General features: G+C 42.1%; 1 protein-coding gene across 1 annotated transcript; it reads left to right on the forward strand.

Annotated features, from left to right (window-relative positions):
* Window positions 1-404: 404 nt before the first annotated feature.
* LOC127203958 (zinc finger protein 431-like) lies at window positions 405-3,677 on the forward strand. Its single transcript, XM_051162900.1, has 3 exons — window positions 405-547; window positions 751-811; window positions 2,650-3,677. The coding sequence occupies exons 1-3, from the start codon at window positions 514-516 to the stop codon at window positions 3,521-3,523; spliced, it is 969 nt and encodes a 322-aa protein (XP_051018857.1). The 5' UTR covers window positions 405-513; the 3' UTR covers window positions 3,524-3,677.
* The last annotated feature ends 15,713 nt before the right edge of the window (window positions 3,678-19,390 follow it).

A 19,390-nucleotide genomic window follows, 5' to 3' on the forward strand; every position in this document is an offset into this window, starting at 1 on the left:
TTACATAGTCCATGATTGCATCAGACTCAATGAGATACACCGGCCTCTGCCTCGTAAGTGCTGGGATTAAAGGCATGAACCAATACACGCAGCTTGTCCATAACTTTTTATAGTTAGTAATTGTTCATACAATTTCTGTGATGTTTGCTCAGTACTGTCTATCTGCTTGTCTTTCTTTATGGCTGTTAATTGGCATTTCTCTTACAAGGTTATATCCTGTTCAAAGACTGAAGAAATGACGTAGGTGACCCTCATTGTTCAGTTTCCTTCTGAAATGATTGGTGATTACTTTATAACTTCTGTTTCAGGGAATAAGTGTGGGAAGCACGAGAATTATATGAATATATTGTCAATGAAGTATATATGTACAGTATTGTTAGTTATGTGCTGTCTGTTGAACACATGTGTGGGACATTTTAGAGTGCCGTGAACTATGAAGATGTACATGTGAATTTCACTCGGGAAGAGTGGGCTTTGTTGGATCCTTCCCAGAAGAGTCTCTACAGAGAGGTGATGCTGGAGACCTACAGAAACCTCACTGCTGTAGGTAAGACTGACTTTTCTTTTGTGTTTTAAAATAAGGGAGAAAACTGCTTCTTGGTTATTGATGCTCTTCTGTAGTTTCAATTGAGAACAAGGGAGAATGAGGAGAGTAAATGAGGCATGGTTCTGAGGTTCACTGAAGATAGTAGCTTAAATTTTGCCTAATTTCCAATAATACATCATGTATTTTCTGGTATTATATTTTAGGCTACAATTGGGAAGACCATAATATTGAAGAACATTGTCAAAGTTCTAGAAGACATGGAAGGTAATTTTCATGTGCGAGCTAATACAAATATGCCTCTGAAGAAATTTTAATGTGTCCTGGGATTTTTCAAGAAAAGCAGCAGTGCAAAACAAACAAACAAACAATCCCCCCAATACCCCACTGCTTTAAGTGTATTGATGATTACTAAATTCTCACAAAACTGTCCAGACCCGCCGGACAGTCCACTGAGACCCTCGGACCCCTAGGGAGAGAATGGGGTGGGGGAGGGACAAGAGACGCAAGGAACGGACAGCAAGTCAAAGAATCTGATCAAACTGACAAAATTTTATTTTTCTCAGGCTGCTTATAAGCACAAGTCACAATGTGGGGTGGGGGCAGAGGGGGAGCTAGGGTGAGAGCGAGGGCAGCCCCCTGCTGCTGCATATCGCACCATGTTCCCTTCATGGTCAGGTAGCCCTGCGCTGGCTGTTTCCAAGAAGCGTGGGACAGCAGGACTGGAGCTAACCTAGGTGAAACAGATCTATATCTGGTTATTGAGAAAGCTAAAGACAGGAGGTCTCCTGGAGAGTTCTCCGAGAGGTCACCGAAAGGGAGGGAGCAGGAGAGGTTTTGTCAAGCAGAACACAGGAGGTCCAAATGGCCATATTTGCTGAAAGCGCCCCCATCAATTACTAAGTTCTCACAAAACCATGTACCTGATGTCAAGTATCTGATGTTGAGTTTGAAAGGCGTTCATCTAAGAAAGAAGCCAAGGAAAAAGCAGTGCCTTAAGTGATATCACTGTGTGGATCATAGCTCCATTAGAGCTATGCTGTAGACCTGCCAGTCTGTTTAGCCTCATACCACTCAGGCATTGCAAAAGCCATACACAGTCCATAGGTGATAAGTCTATGTCCAAAGCCTTCTAATTAGCAAACAGTCCATAGTAAAGCTGGTGACACTCCTATCCTTGTAGCGTTGCTGAGTTTAGTGAGAGAGGCAGTGTATGAGTGTCAAGAAAGTTGTTGTGGAGGAACCTTAGTCCCTATCTCACAGTTTTATAAGGAACAAAAAGACAAAATGTCAACACAATGTGGAATCCTCTCATTTGTTATTCTTTTTGCAATAGGTGTAGCACACGTCACAATTGATACACGCCATGTGAGTCTAGGGATATTGGAAGAAGCAACACATCTCTCTGTTCCCAGAATAATTAGAATATATGTGGCAGCCCTCACTTTGTGTAGACTTTCTTAGTGGATACAAGTTTACAATCAATTGGTTTTCCAACTTCATTGGGACTACATCCACCAACTCACACTGCAGAAAATCCCTATGAGTACTAGGAATGCGGAAATTCTTCTGTTTTTCCTGGTTTACTTTGCAAATGTCATCTCACTCACGCTGCAGGATATTTATGAATGCAATCAGTGTGGTAAAGCTCTGCGTTCCTTCAGTTCTCTTTAAATAGCTGTAAAAACTCATATAGAAAAATGATGCTATAACTGGGAGCTATGTCATCAATGCTCTTACCATCACAGGTGTCTTCAAGGATGCAGAACAATGCATAACAAAGGGGAGCACCATGGATGGAAACAAAGTGATAAAACCTTAAGATCTGATTCCTCTTTACATCTAGACTAAACTGTAAAATTAATTCATACAGATAAAAATGTTCCTCAGTGTAATGACTGTGGTAAACCTTTCACATGTGCCAATTATCTTTGCAGGTATGAAAGAAGTCATAATGAAGAGAAACCTTATGAAGTTATTCAATATGGTGAAGCCTTTGCACATCACAGTCGTCTCCAAATATATAAAAGAACACATAATGGAATGAAACCCTACAAATGTCAGCAATGTGATAAAGCCTTTTCACAACACAGTCGTCTCCAAAGACATAAAAGAACACATACTAGAGGGAAACCCTACAAATGTAATCACTGTGGTAAAGCCTTTGCACATCCCAGTAGTCTCCAAAGGCATGACAAAATTCATACTGGAGAGAAACCTTACAAATGTACTCAATGCGATAAAGCATTTTTACACCACCATAGTCTCCAAATACATGAAAGAACACACACTGGAGAGAAACCCTATGAATGTAACCAATGTGGAAAAGCCTTTGCATGTCACACTACTCTCCAAATACATAAAAGAACACATACTGGAGAGAAACCATATGAATGTAACCAATGTGAGAAAGCCTTTTCACAATACAGTCATCTCCAAAGACATAAAAGAACACATACTGGAGAGAAACCGTATGAATGTAAGCAATGTGGGAAAGCCTTTGCACGTGACAGTCATCTTCAAAGGCATGAAAGAATTCACAATGGAGAGAAACCCTATGATGGTATTCAACATGGTGAAGCCTTTGCATGTCACAGTCATCTCCAAATACATAAAAGAACACTTACTGAAGAGAAACCCCATGAATGTAAGCAATGTGGTAAAGCCTTTGCGTATAATGCTCTTCTTCAAATACATAAAAGAACACATACTGGAGAGAAACCCTATGGATGTAATCAGTGTGGTAAAGCCTTTTCAAAACTCGGTACTCTAAAAGTACATAAAAGAATACATACTGGAGAGAAACCCTACGAGTGTAACGACTGTGGTAAAGCCTTTGCCTATAAGTATCTTCTTCAAATACATGAAAGAACACACACTGGAGAGAAACCCTACAATTGTAATCACTGTGGTAAAGTCTTTGCACATCACAGTGATCTTAGAAGGCATGACAAAATTCATACTGGAGAGAAACCTTAAAAATGTAATCAGTGCAACAAAGCCTTTTTAGAACACTATAGTCTCCAAAGACATGAAAGAACACACCCTGGAGAGAAACCCTACGGATGTAAGCAATGTGGGAAAGCCTTTCCACAATATAGTCATCTTCAAAGACATGAAAGTATTCACACTGGAGAGAAACCCTATGAAGGTATTCATTTGCGTGTCACAGTCATCTCCAAATAAATAAAACAACACACGCTGAAGAGAAACCCCATTGACAGAGAGAGAACCCTGTGTTTTGTTATGATCCCGAGAGTGGGATACAGGACAGAAGGACGGACTTGTGAGAGAACAGGTGATGTTAATCCACTAGAAGATGAACCCCCTCCTGCAGGAGCTTGATTGTGCCCAGCTGAAAACCATGTGGGCAGACTGGGAGGAGCCACATATATGAGCCCCAAACAGGCGAACACATGACAACGCAATGGCTTTGCGTTCTGTGCCTGTACTGTATGTGCTTGGTTGCGTACCGACTTCCTTGAATCTATTCTGTGGGAAGTGTAACCATGAGCCCCCTCCCCGTTTCAAAATGTATGTATAAAAACTTATACTGGTTGTCAAAAAAATACACCCAGGCACAAACTCAATCCTGGGTCGCTCTATTTGTCACTTGTAATGGATTCCATCCATTGAATCCAACAACCAACCATCTAGCAGGGACTCCCTCGCCTTCAAATGATAGGAGACAGAGGGGTAATGGAGCACCTTCATCCTCTGCATTACAAGGACACATGTGGGAAGTGGAGAGTCAGTACTCCTTCTGTGTACCCAAGTTTGGTTCCTCCTACCCACATCAGGTGGCTCAGAACTACTTATATTTGTAGGTACAGGGCGTCTGATGCATTTTTCTGGCCTCCTAGGGCACCAGATATGCAAATGGAGGAAAGAAACTCACATGTGTAATCCTATATTGTAAAAAAGATTTTCTTCACATATATGCTATTTTTAAATTAAAATTTATTTAACTTAGGTGCATAAGCTTTGCCACTGTACACCAAGTGCGTGTCAGTTATCAGTGGAAGCCAGAAGACAGTGTCTGATCCCCTGTGGTTGGAGTTACAGACCATTGTGAGCTATCCTGTGGGTGCTGGGACTCAAAGCTAGGCGCTGTAAACAAGCGGCCAGTGCTTTTGGGGCCTAAACCATCTATTTAGCTTCATCAATATGTCATTAATAGCAATAAGGTGTGAATGGATAATCCCAAATTCATCTTTACTTCAGCCCTGATAGTATCAGAAACTAACTTAGACTTGGTGCTGAAAGAAGTTTCCCAGCCCACAATATTAGGAAAGAGTACCCCCCAAAAAATCAGGAGAGCTGGATGTGGTGGTGCACACCTTTAATCCCAGCTCTCAGGAGGCAGAGGCAGGCAGATCTCTGAGTTCGAGGCTAGCCTGGTCTACAAAGTGAGTCTACGACAGCCAAGGCTACCCAGAGTAGCCTTGTCTCAAAAAACCTAAATAAAATAAATAAATAAAATTAAAAATGATCAGGAGAAAAGCTGACAATACACATATTTTCAAAAGTGGTTTCCCACTTGGCCACATCCAGAAGACTGAGTTTACTTCACATGTGGTCAATAGGCACCCAAGAGAGCCCTCAAGGGCCTACTGTAAGGAGAAAGGAACTTGCAGGCATGAAGACCGACTTGTCTGAATGGGTTGATAGTCTGTGTCCCTGATGCCTGCAGAGTATCCTGCACTCTAGGCAGGCATGTCACAGCTGCATAACTCAGTTCTTTTAGTTGCCTTAGTAAGGATGAGTGACCGAACCTGGCTTCTTAGAGCAGCCAGGACACAGGCTGTGGTCCTAATTCCAGTAACAGAAGAAGGCTCCCATCAAATGGAGCCCTCTTGCCTTAAACTCCATGTCTTCCAATGATGAGCAATACTGGTTTTTTAATCATTGAGTCTGTTCTAACTCACCAAAGGTCAAGGGCCGAGTTCTGTCCATATTCTATAGATGGTGAAACCCAGGCCCACAGAGACAAGTGGGTCTGCAATATAGTTAAGTTTAAACCCGCATCTTACTCATCCCAGCGTTGTAATCATTCACTAAATGAAGCTGAGGCCCCCTAAGCCAGGCGTGGGAGCGCAGGCCTGTAGTCACGGTGCTTAGAGAATAGAGGCAGCAATTTCAGGATTTCAAAGTCATCCAGGGTGAGAGTGGTCAGTGGTGGGGTAGGAGTCCCACAGAACCAAGGGGGACCGTGATTGGTTCAGGCCAGTGGCCATCGTCTTCCCTGCAGCTCCAGGACTCCAGGGCCATGGCGCCAGTAAGTGTTAGTTGAGGTATCAGCCTAGGTCAGTTCAGGGTCCAACTCCTGCTGGTCATTAAAGAGGTGATCTCACCTGCAATAGAGAGAATTAGTCTCAGGCAGGAGTAAGCACCCTAATTACATCTACTGCAGAGCATTCATCCCCAGAACTAGACACACAACCAATAGATATCAAGTCAGCAAGTTTTATTCATATATTTATACATCTTGCAAGTCCATAAAAAGAAGAGCTTGAAAGGAAAGAATTTGGGAAGAAATGGAGAAAAGAGAAGGAAAGGGGCAAGTGATGTAATATGTTTTTAATTTAAACATGTGCAAATATTAAAAGGTGGCTAGAAGGATAGCATAGCAGTTAAGAGCCCTGGATACTGTTACAGAAGACACAGGTTCCATTTCAGAAAGCACCTGCTATCTAATCCCTTCCAGTGGCTCCAGTCACAAGGGATATGATGCCCCCTCCTGGCCTGTGAAGGTACTGTGTACAGACACATGCTTGCGAAGTGCCCATATACATAAAAGAAAATGAAGCTTTAAAAAAAATGGAATCCTCTATAGTGATGCCATAGCCCAGAGACAGATAGCTGCCAGGGCTATTTAAAATGAACCTCTTGGGGCTGGAGAGATGGCTCAGTGGTTAAGAGCACGGTCTGCTCTTCCAGAGGACCTGAGTTCAATTCCTAATAACCACATGGTGGCTCACAACCATCTATAATGAGATCTGATGCCCTCTTCTGCTGAGCAGGTGTACATGCAAGCAGAGCACTATATATGTAATAAACAAACAAATAAATAAATCTCCTTTAAAAAAAAAATGAACTTCTTATGGTCCTGCATTGGAGCAGCTGTAGCCTTCCTGTGAGCCAGCCTTCTCAGAGGCAAAACCAGCCATTTTCTAGTTCCTCATCAAAGAATTGCAACCACAGCGCTGATAGGTGACTTTTCCTTAATGTTTTATTGGCTTGCGTCTTCTGACCTTTGTATGTGAGAATTGTGGCATTAATGAACGTTTTACAATTATCTTCTAGACCATAATAGATAATCTAGAAATTAGATTTACTCTATAAATATCCATCTGCCTTAGGGGCTGGACTTGGAGTCTTCCGTCCCTATTTAAGTTGTTCAACGTATAACGGGGCTAAACCTAAAATAAACCTAAGGATATGTGGAATGCAAAGTTTGTTCTAGCCTGAATCCTCTGATTATTAGCCAGAGCTGAATATATGCTATCATTAAGGAGATTTTTCTTTATTAACCTCTTAAGTGTGTGGGAGTGATTTTTCCCCTGGAAAGAGAGATTCATTCTAAAACAGCTTCGCCTCTGACATTTTAGAAAAAAATGTTTCTGAAACAAGCTTTCCTATGTTGAATCAGATGGCCTTGATCCCGGTCTGTTTCTCCCGAGCTCAATGATCTTACTGTGATCTTGATTAAACTATCTAAATTTGTAAAGGGCTGTACCACCACTCAGCTTTAAAATTACTCGTTGACTCATAAGGTCAACCATCAGCTGCAGTAACAGGAAAAAGGATTTGTGTGTGGAGCATGGCTTCTGCCTTCACACCAGAATAGAAGGTCTAGCTTGTTGTGTACGTCACAGGGAGAAATAAGACAGGCAAACAGCTGCTGGAGTCACCATTATGAAAAGGGACCACCTGATTATGGCAGGATAAGTGATTTTGTAATTTCCTAGCTTGTATCAATTCATGTCAGGTAAATGAAGACAGACCAGATTGATGGGTGTGCAATTTGAGGATGTTAGTTGATCTAATAAATATTGGATTTCCAATTAGGGGACCATCCTTTGCAGATATGTACAATCCACTTTTACTGTTAAAGTCAGCTGTGAGGGTTGAGACACAGGCCATTAGCTGTAACTGTGTGTGTTGGGTTACAGATACCAACAGCTAACACTGCATATAGGGTCAAGAACAAACAGTATGTTATTAATGCTATTTCCTTTGCCATGCAGTGGTCTGCTCTATTCAGAGTCACTATATCTATGTTTATTTTCAAATATATTTATCACTTTTTAAAGTCAATTATTGATTTCGCCTTTGAAATATGATTTTCTTTAAACATATCATTGTTGTTCTACTCTCTTATTTCTTCTTATTCTCCAATGGTTACAGGTCATTAAAAATTTCATTCTACCCTGCCTGCCCTCCACCTGCACCTCCACCCAAGGCACAGCCAGCAGAGGTGCACTACATCCTGTCCTCGGACCCCCCATTGCCCACCTTCTTGAGGAGGCCTTCAGGGGCCCCAGGAACACACAACTTAGATGCCTCCCTGCCAGTTCTGTGACACAGCCTGTGACACCTATGACACAGCCAGCAGAAGTGAGCTGTGCTCTGTGCCCTGAGCTCCATTGTCTGCTCCAAGGCTCTTGACTGCATCCCTGAGGAGTTCTGCACCAGGAACATGCAGCCAGCACCAGGGATAACCAGATGCCTAAAGGCCAGCTTAAGAACACAATCAATAAGACCTCAGACAATATGGCACCACCAAGGTCCAGCTATCCTACAAGCAAATGAACCAAGAAGCAAGCTGGAGTAGCCATTCTAAGATCTAATAAAATAGACTTTCAACCAAAATTAATCAAAAGAGTTTGGGAAGGAGACTTCATATTCATCAAAGAAAAAATCTACAAGGATGACATCTCAATTCTGAACATGTATGCACCAAATGCAATGGCACCCACATTCATAAAAGAAACATTACTAAAGCTTAAATCACACACCTGACCACACACATTAATAGTAGGAGGAGACCTCAACACCACACTCAACCAATGAACATATCATTGAGAAACTAAACAGAGAAATAAGGAAACTAACAGAGGTTATGAATCAAATAGACCTACCAAATATCTACCAAGAAAATTGAAATAACTCCTTGTGTCCTATCAGACAAATTAAATCTGTACTTCAGCAACAACAGGAAGCCTACAAACTCATAGAAACTGAGCAGCTTTTCACTTGGTGACCCCTGGGTCAGGGAAGAAATAGAGAAAGAAATTAAAGATTTTCTAGCATTCAATTGAAAATGAAGGCACAGCATACCCAAATTTATGGGACACAATGAACATGGTTCTTTTCTTTTCTTTCTTTCTTTCTCTTTTTTTTTTCTTTGAGAGAGGGTCTCTCTATGTTAGCCTTGGCTGTCCTGGACTCACTTTGTAGGTCATGCTGGCCTTGCAATCCGCCTGCCCCTGCCTCCTGAGGCTGGGATTAAAGGCATGTGCCACCACGCCCAGCTTGAACACGGTTCTAAGAGGCAAGTTCATAGCACTAAGTGCCTTCATAAAGAAATTATAGATACCTCAGATTAGCAATTTAAAAGCACACCAGAAATATCTAGAACAAAAAGAAACAAACACTGCCAGGAGAAGTAAACAACAGGAAGTAATCAAACTCTAGGCTGAAATCAGTAAATTAGAAACAAAACAAATCAAAGAATCAATAAAACCAAGAGCTTGTTCTTAGAAAAAAAAAATAACAAGATAGACAAACCCTTTGCCAAACTAACTAAAAGGCAGAGAGACAGTATCCAAATTAACAAAATCAGAAATGAAAAAGGGGACATATAATAGACACTCAAGAAATCCAAAGTATCACCAGGCGTGGTGGCGCACGCCTTTAATCCCAGCACTTGGGAGGCAGAGGCAGGCGGATCGCTGTGAGTTCGAGGCCAGCCTGGTCTACAAAGTGAGTCCAGGATGGCCAAGGCTACAGAGAGAAACCCTGTCTCGAAAAACAAAACAAAACCAAACCAAACCAAAACAAAAAAAGCCTGTACTCCACAAAATTGGAAAATCTAAAAGTAATGGATGATTTCCTTGGTAGATACCACTTACCAAAGTTAAATCAAGTCAAGTAAACATTTTTGAGATTATTCCATTTTTAATATATTTATTTAATCACTTTTCAGTCTGATCCCATCTCCCTCCCTTATCTACCAGTCCTATCCTCACACCCTCCTCCCTTCTCCTCTCTTTCCCTTCTCCTTCTTCTTCCTCTTTCTCTTCTTCTAGAAGGTGAGGCCCCCAAGTGGTACTAACCCATTCACTTCAAGTTACAGCAGAACTAAGCACATCCTCTCCCAGTGAGGCCCGTCAAGGCAGCCCAGCTAGGAGAAAGGAATCCAAAGGCAGGCAACAGAGTCAGAGACAGCCACCTCTCTCCCGATTCCAACTGTTACAGGACCCACAGGATAACCAAACTGCACATCAGCTACATATATGTAGGGGATCTAGGTCCAGCTTATGCATGCTTTTGGTTGATGGTTCAGTTTCTGTGAGCCCCCATGGGTCCAGGTTAGTTTTCTCTGTAAGTCTTCTTGTGGTGTTCTTTGACAGTTATGCTAGGCTTCAGTCTGTAGCATAGCAAAATATCATTAATAGTATCATGCAAACTATTTAAATAAGACCTATAACGCCTAAGGGACTAGAAGCAGTCATTAAAACACTCCCAACCAAAAAAAGCCCGTGTCCAGAGAGTTTTAATTCAGAATTCTATCAGACTTTCAAAGAAGAGCTAATACCAATACTCCTCAAACTATTCCACAAAATAGAAACAGATGGAACGTTGCCAAACTCATTCTATAAGGGCCACAATCACTCTGCTACCTAAACACACAATGACTCAACAAAGAAAGAGTATTTCAAACCAATTTTCCTTGTGAACTGAAGCAAAAATACTCAATAAAATATTCAAAAACTGAATCCACAAACACACACAAAAATAAAACCATTACCCACCATGATCAAGTAGGTTTCATCTCAGGGATGCAAGGATGGTTCAACACGTGAAGACCCCATTCATGTAATCCACCACATAAACAAACTGAAAGAAAAAAAGCCCACACACGATCAGCTCATTAGATGCTGAAAAGCCTTTGATAAATCCAACCCTCCTTCATGATAAAAGTCTTATAGAGATCAGGGATACAAGGTACATATCTGAACACAATAAAGTCAATATCCAGCAAGTCAACATCCAACATCAGCATAAACGGAGAGAAATTTAAAGAAACTCCGCTGAAAGAGGGACAAGGCAAGGTTGCCCACCTTCTCTTATTTGGTACAATACAGTATTTGACGTTCTAGATATAGCAGTAACACAACAAAGAGAGAGCAAGAGGATACAGATTGGAAAGGAAAAAGTCCTAGTGTTGATGTCTGTAGATGATGTGTTCATATACCTAAGTGACCCCAAAATTCTACCAGAGAACCCCTACATCTGATCAACACTTTCAGCAAAGTGACTGGATGCAAAAATTAGCTAAAAATAAATCCTGTACAATGAAAGAACTTCTGAAGTATCACTAACCCTGATTTCAAGCTGTTCTACAGAGCAATAATAATAAAAACAGCATGACATTGTCATTACACCAGAGAGGTTAATCACCAGAATTAAATTGAAGACCCAGAAATAAACCCATATATTATGGATACTATATTTTTGACAAAAACAAAACAAAACAAAACAAAACAAAAAAACCCAAAACCATACAATGGAAAAAAAATCTTCAACAATTGGTGCTGCTCTAACTGGATGTCTGCACGTAGAAAACTGCAAATATATCCATATTTGTCACCCTGCACAAAACTCAAATCCAAGTGGATCAAAGATCTCAACATAAAACTGGATACACTAAATCAATAAAAGAAGAAAATGAGGGAAGAGCTTTGAACACATCGGCATGGGAGACAACTTTTCAAACAGTATACCAAAAGCTCAGTCACTGAGATCAACAATTAATAAATGGGAGCTCTTGAAACTGAAAAGTTTCTGCATGGCAAAGAAGACCATCAATACAGCCTATGGGATGGGAAAAGATCTTCACCAACCCAACAGCTGACAGAGGGCTAACAGAGAAAATACACAATGAACTCAATAAGTTAAACACCAACAATCCAAATAGCTCAATTAAAAAAATAGCGTACAGAGCTAAACTGAGAATTCTCAACTGAGGAATCTCTAATGGTTGAGAAACACTTAAAGACATGTTCAACATCCTTAGTCATTAGGGAAATGCAAATCAAAATGACTCTGAAATTCCATCCTACTCCTATCCAAATGGCTGAGATAAAAAATTTGAGTGACCAGATGCTTATTTTCGTTGGGAGTTGGTTATATGTTATTATTGGTCTTCTACAGAAAGAAAACTAGATTGGGCTCAGGGACATCTCTCTTTTCCTTTTCTTTCTTTTGTAGGTAAGGAGATAAGAGCTGAAAAGAAGGAAAGGGGGATATAGAAATGTAGAGGGAGGATAGAACAAAAAGTAGATTATTGACTCTACTCATGAACTCAAGGCCTTAATTGTTACTCACAAATTTTTAATTCATTGGCATAGAATTTTGTATATTGATGCAAATCATGGTTATGTCAAATACTAGTCTCATTTTGTCACAAGAATACATATTCTAGGTCTAATAGATAGATATGATTCTATAGACATACAAGGTAGAATAGTTAAATAAGGTCTTCAAAAGCCTCAGAGACCTACAGAATATGGCATTTAAAGACATTTTTATTATTCTAAAGATTCTTTGACAACAAGACAAGTTAACTCCTGGTAACACCCAGCCTGCCTCAAAGAAGATGATGAGCATCAAAGAACCTCCTTATGGAATTGGCTTCAAATGTAGCAAACCAGCCACTGGGCAAAATGTCCTCATTTCTGCAACAGATAGAATTCTGCCTAAAAAAAAAAATGTGCAAGCTTAGAGGCAGGCCAAGTTGATAGCCAAACTCTACTAAGACACAGTAAACAAGTCCTCAATAGTTCCTGCCTTGGATGACTGTTCAGGCAGTAAACTGTCTCAGTCATGTTTTCACTTTGGAAGCTGATAAGTTGCACTTCTGGTTCACTCAGGTATTTAAGTTTTATTCCTTCTCAAGTCTCTGATAGGGTTAAAGACCAGAAAGTTTAGTCTTACTATTAAGCTTAGTTGCTTAGGGGTTAAGATGTTTTTAGATCAAGATAAACGTTTTAAGTTAATAGAGATGACATATGAGAGATACTGATTTTCATTCAGAAATTTAGACTTGACAAGATAGGAAAGATTCTTTCTTCAAGTTTGCCAAATACAAATAGTCAAATCATTGTGAATGTAACATTTATATAATTCCTGATTGCCTCGTGGTTCTTCCTACTGTATGTAGTTTATTTTATTCATGTGTAATAATATAAATGTATACGTTATAAAAGAAACATAATAAAAAAAAAACCCTCAAGTGACAGCGCATGCTGACGAGGATGTAGAGCAGAGGGAACATTCCTCCATTGCTGTTGGGGGTGCAATCTTGTAGAACCACTGTGGAAATCAATCTGGCAGTTTCTCAGAAAATTGGGAATAGTTCTACCTCAGGACCCAGCCACACCACTCCTGGGCATATACCCAAAAGATGCTCAACCATACCACAAGGACACTTGCTTAACTACGTTCATAGCAGCTTCATGTGTAATAGACAAAAACTGGAAGCAAGCCAGATGTCCCTCAACCGAAGAATGGATAAAGAAACTGTGGTACATTTACACAATGGAATACTACTCAGGCTTTAAAAATAATGACATCATGACATTTGTAGGCTAATAGATGGAACTAGAAAGGATCATCCTAAGCGAGGTAACTCAGACCCAGAAAGACACACATGGTATGTACTCACTTGTTTGTGGACATGAGTCATAAAGTATGGGATAACCAGGCTACAATTCACAGACCCAAAGATATGAAGGAACAAGGAGGGCCCAAGGGAGGATACTTGAATCTCTCTCAGAGGGGGAAATAAAATAGACATCTTGAAATAGATGGAGGGGAAAACTTGGTGGGCGAGGGATAGGGAGACTTACAGGTGTGGAGATCAGGAGGGGGGGAAGGAGGGAAGCTTGGGAGAGAACTAAAATCAGTGGCAGGGGGCATCTGTCAGATGGGGGAGGCCTCCAGGAATCTATGGGGTTACCCTAGCTGAGACTTCTACTTGTAGGGGATTCAGAGTCTGAAGAGGCCGTTTTCTGTAGCCAGGTAGGACTTCCAGAGGAGAGAGGGAGACACCAAGCCACCCACAAAACCTTTGACTCAAGGTTTGTCCTGCCTACAAGAAGTGTAGGGATAAAGATAGAGCAGAGATTGAGGGAATGGCCAACCAATGACTGGCCCACCCCATGGAAGAGAGCCAACCCCTGACATTATTAGTGATGGGCAGAGGGGGATGGGAGGGTGGGACTGGGAGAAGAAAAGGTAGGGGTTGTCAATTAGGCTGTAAAGTGATTGAATGAATAAACTAATGAAACTTTTCCCCATTTTTCTCAAGTGCTGTTGATTATTTATTTCTGTTTAGAGCAATGTCTTCTGTAGCTCAGGCTTGCCTCATGCTATGTAACTGATAATTGCTTTGAACACACAATCCTGCCTTTTCTGCCCAGTACTCGGAAGACAGTCTTTCAACACCTTCCAGGATGGGCCTTGACTGGTCAACGCAAAGGAAACATGGAGGCCCGTGAATGAGTGTCCTCCAAGCTCTCTGGCTTTTATTGAGACTTACAAATGAAGAGGGGCCTGTGCAGGGATTAAGGTCTATGACCAGCTTTGAAGCTGGGGTAGTCACAGCACAGAGAGGGCTGGAGGAGGAGGAGGATGAAAGCTTTCCTGCTTTGACATTAGCAAGGAGTTGTGAGATAATCAGTGTTAGATGACAGGAAATAAATAAATGTTCTGACTGGCCATTTCTAGAGTCCACAGTCCAGGCAATCAAGAATCTGCATCTTAAAAAATGGAACTTATAGTGAAACTAAGTTTTTATAGTTACACTAGTTCAATCAAAATAGAAACTGTGAATAAAATGGTGTGGCTCTGCCTAAGAAGACTATTATTTTCCAGGTTTAAGATTCTCAGTCTGAGCCGGGCAGTGGTGGCGCACTCCTTTAATCCCAGCACTTGGGAGGTAGAGGCAGGCGGATCTCCATGAGTTCAAGGCCAGCCTGGTCTACAGATGGAGTTCCAGGACAGCCAGAGCTGTCACACAGAGAAACCCTGTCTTGAAAAAACAAATCCCCCAAACCCAAAAACCAAAAACAAAGAAAAGATTCTCAGTCCGAGAGAAAAGGTGTCAGTAATATTTGAGGGGCTCTAATACAGTCTTTGAAGCACATGGCCATAGAACTGGGCTCAGCTTTTACAGTTTTTTTTAAAAAACAGATTTATTTATTTATTAGGTATGCGGTGCTCTGCCTGCACATGCACCTGCAGGCCAGAAGAGGGCATCATCAGATCACATGATTGATGATTGTGAGCCACCCTTCAGTTGCTGGGAACTGAACTCAGACCTCTGGAGGAATAGTCAGTGCTCTTGACCTCTGAGTCATCTCTCTAGCCCAGCGTTTACATTTTTAAAAATAATCCTTTGGGTTATGATTCCATCATTTTCACCATCTCTTGCTGGCCTCCAAGCCCTCCCCCTATCCCCACATTGCTCTCTAACTCATGGTCTCCTTTCGCTTCAGAAACAGCTACTGAGCCGGGCGTGTTGGTGCACGCCTTTAATCCCAGCACTCGGGAGGCAGAGGCAGGCAGATCTCTGTGAGTTCGAGGCCAGCCTGGTCTACAAAGCGAGTCCAGGACAGCCAAAGCTACACAGAGAAACCCTGTCTCGAAAAACAAAAACAAAAACAGAAACAGCTATTGTTTGGCTGTGACACATGTTTGGCTGAGGACTTCTCAGCTGTGACCCATGTTTGGCTGAGGACTTCCCAGCTGTGAAACAAAAGGAGGGCTGCAAGGCTGCGCTGGACACTGAGTGTGCAGTGGAATGCGCAGAGGACCCTGGACTGTGGAGGTGGGAGAAGAGCTCTGGGAGGCTGGAAGAATTTCTACAAAACTACAAATTTCCAAGACTAGACAGAGACTTTTCTGCCTCCCGCCGCCCTATGGCAGGAGTGCGCCTGTGCTGTGTGAGTCATTTGACAGTTGCATTGCTCACCCAGTAGGGGAGCTAATACCCACCTGAGGCCCAGCCGGGTGACCTTAGCTAATGGTGGAATCTAGGAAGACTAAGCAATCAAGAACCCCAGTGAGAGCAGCCTGAAAATTCTTTTCAGGATTTTCTTCAGATAGAGAAATGGGGAGCTGTGATGGCAACCGCACGTCAAACCATGCTGAATTTGGGGGCCACTGTCTCCACACCAGATGAGCCGGTTTGTAGGCTTTGAACTTTTTCAATCTATTTATTTGGAGTTCTTTAATGTTTATACCTCCCTTCCAACCCATCTACCCTAGATAGGAGAAAAAAAAGAGGTTAATGGGAACAGGAGAAGTAGACCTTCCTAGACTCAGTGCCTTGGAGCAATTCCACTCTGTATAGTCAGGATTTCAGTAGACCTGTTAAACAGCAAACTAACAGCTCAGCAAAGGTGACTGCAACCACAGCAGCCAGTGCCTGGAACCTCGAAGTGCTCTCTGGAGCATCTCAAAGCAGAGCAATGAAGAGCCAAATAATAGGAAATGATGCCAATACCAAAAAAAAAACAAAAAAACCCCAACCTCTTGTTTGGGAGCACGCGCGCGCGCGCGCGCGCACACACACACACACACACACACACAGATATACACATATATATGCATATAAATACACACACACACACACTCTCTCTCTCTCTCTCTCAGAGTCCATACTAAAATATTTATCAGTTAGCAAGACCATGCCTCCCACAAAAGGTGCTTTTTCCTCCAATGAACAAACATCACCTGTTCTCTCACAGGTCTGTCTCTCATCCCACACTTGAGATCAAAGCAAAAACAAACTTATGTGCACTACACAGGGTGGCTGAGCTACTGAGTCTGATCTGCTGGGACTGGGATGGACGGTGAGCTAGATTATGGTTCTGTTGGTACATGTGGTGACCTGGGCAGAAGCCCTTGGCCTCTGACCCTCCCTGAGTGTGTATTCCCTGGGGAGGGGGAGGCTCTCAAGCCCTGGCAGTGGAAAGCTGTGGTGCTAATAACATCATTGTCCAGTGTGTACACACAGGCACTACTTTTGGTGTGCTATAGGAAGACAGTTTGTAAAACATGAAGGTCTGGTTTCTTAGAAGTTCTAAACATTGAATTCTACATTTAGTTTTGTGAGATGAATTTTGCAGATAATCTAGAAGCTGGTAGAAAGGAGGTGATGGGGATAATCCTTCAGCAATATTTAATAGAAATCCTTTTACATTTCCACTACCTCCAGCAAAATGGCATGATTCATGGCAACTCAATTCCAGGGTACAAAAGGAATTTCTGAGATGCAGAGGTTTCTCTAGTGTGCATGGTGTTGTGCAGGTGGATGGAAAAGATTCCATATCTCGTGCCATAATCAATGCGGCAAGAAGCAGACATTAAATTATACTACATTTTTGTGTGTGGAGGTTGTGGGGGGAGGGGGGCTTTTGCAGGACTGGCTTTGCCTGAAACCACAAGAAGGCACACTGGAAGCAATATAAAATGGAAGGCAAAAGGGCAGAATCCAGTTAAGGCAATTTCCTTCAAAGGCTTTTTTTTTCTTTTTAATTTATTTATTTATTCGCTTACATGCCCCATCCTTCCTCTCTTCCCATTCCTACCCTCTTCCCCCACTTCCCTTCCCCTTCTCAGAGATGGGAACTGCCCCCCCCCCCCATGTCGTTCCATCCTACCACTTCATGTCTCTTGGTTTTCTCATGGAGTTCTTGTCCCTTTTGGGTCCCTCTATTCTTCCTCCAATTCTTCCACAAGGTTCTTAGGGGAACGTTGGGTGACTATCAAGGTATCTGGTAAGTCTCTTGTCATGTTTCTAGGACTTGGAAGCTCCTCAGTCTGTACTTCCTGCTCGGTCAGGCAAAATTTATTCTTCTCAGGCCCCTGATGGGATTGAAGACTAGATAGATAGTCACAATTTTATGAGCATATCAATAGCATATCAATAGCTTAGGTTGTCTTTATATGTAAAATTCATCCCATCGGCCTCACTCTCTCAGAGCTACGTATCTGTCTGTCTTACCGACTTCCTTGGTAGACGAGAGAAACTCACAAAAGACGATAAGGTTTGTAAAATTTGAAAGACATAGAGGCTTAAGTTGTGAAGGTTCTCAGAAAGTGTTGTAGGGTCTAAGATGTGTGAAGGGTGCTAAATGCAGGTTGTGAAGTTTGGAGGGAGAGAAAGACTAAGTTATAAGAAGATGTTCTAGGGTAAATGCATGGTATGAAGGGTGGAGGGTCTTTTCTTTTCTGCTTTTGGTTTTTCGAGACAGGGTTTCTCTGTGTAGCCTCGGCCATCCTGGACTCGCTTTGTAGACCAGGCTGGCCTCGAACTCACAGCGATTCACCTGCCTCTGCCTCCCAAGTGCTGGGATTAAAGGCGTGAGCCACCACACCCGGCTGAAGGTTGGAGGGTCTAAGAAGGGGTTTTAAAGTTGGTAAGTGCAAGTAGTTGGGTTAGAGGGTGTGACTGCTTAAATGGTGATAAGAAAATGATTTAAGGTGGATACACTTAATATTTCTTTACTTTGCTCATTGGACACAAACCCTCTACAGAACTCTAGACTCACACAGATAGGACAAATGGAGCGGAAATTGTGAATATAATTCTTACCCTGATAGTTTTCACATTTGTTCTTATTGCAAACAGTTTACTGATGTTAAATATAAAGCCTTTTTTTTTTTTGGTTTTTTGAGACAGGGTTTCTCTGTGTAGCCTTGGCCATCCTGGACTCACTTTGTAGACCAGGCTGGCCTCGAACTCACAGCGATCCGCTTGCCTCCTCCTCCCGAGTGCTGGGATTAAAGGCGTGCGCCACCACGCCCGGCTCTAAAGCCATTTTTTTTGGACTAAAATGGGAAAATGTTGGGATGATGCACATCCTAACATATTGTGTCAAATTGCTATGTAAACGTGCTCTTGTATTTTCAGTTGTTAATTGCTGAGCCAGCAATGCCAAGTGCTGGTAGGATATTTGGTATTGTCCCTTCTATGGCCCGTTACCGGTTTTCTATATGTATCTGTTCATCGTTTCCTCACCTCTCCCAAAAGAGGAAAAAGAAAGAGGAAGGTCACAAAGGTCACGTTGCCCTCAATCTGGCCAAAAAGCAACACTAAGGTATAGACTGGGCACAGTGCTGCTGCTGCTGCTGAGCTCAGAGTGAGTAAGCCGTGGAACCTCTCCAACTACGATTATAGCTTTTTTTTTTTGGCGTGAGAAAGGAACGTGGCTTTTGTTAAATAAAGACATGGTGTCTGAAGCTGGGACAAAAGGACAGGGAGAGTGGTCAGGCAGAAGGACAGAGGCAGGAGAGAGGAGCAGGGATGAGAGCAAAGTCCAAAGGTAAAGAGAGAGAGAGAGCCATGTAGTTGGACACAGCGGCAGAGGAGGCGGAGTAAATTAGAAGCTAGCTGAGAGACTGGCCCAGCAAAAAGGGCTACAGCATTAAAGTATATAGATGTCTTCTCATCTTTATTATTACACAGCAAGAAGAACCCCTAAAGCCCTGCAATAAATATTTTTTTCAGGTATACAAACTATTTATTAACAGCGAAGGCCCAGAGAT

The sequence above is a fragment of the Acomys russatus genome, chromosome 19 (assembly GCF_903995435.1).
Source record: "Acomys russatus chromosome 19, mAcoRus1.1, whole genome shotgun sequence".
Lineage (NCBI taxonomy): Eukaryota > Metazoa > Chordata > Mammalia > Rodentia > Muridae > Acomys > Acomys russatus.

Bases quoted from the DNA above. Each gene is read 5' to 3' on its own strand.
- LOC127203958 (XM_051162900.1), top strand. From the start codon at position 514: ATGCTGGAGACCTACAGAAACCTCACTGCTGTAG. The intron at 548-750 runs GTAAGACTGACT...ATTATATTTTAG, and splicing joins CAGAAACCTCACTGCTGTAG to GCTACAATTGGGAAGACCAT. The intron at 812-2,649 runs GTAATTTTCATG...TCGTCTCCAAAG, and splicing joins AGTTCTAGAAGACATGGAAG to ACATAAAAGAACACATACTA.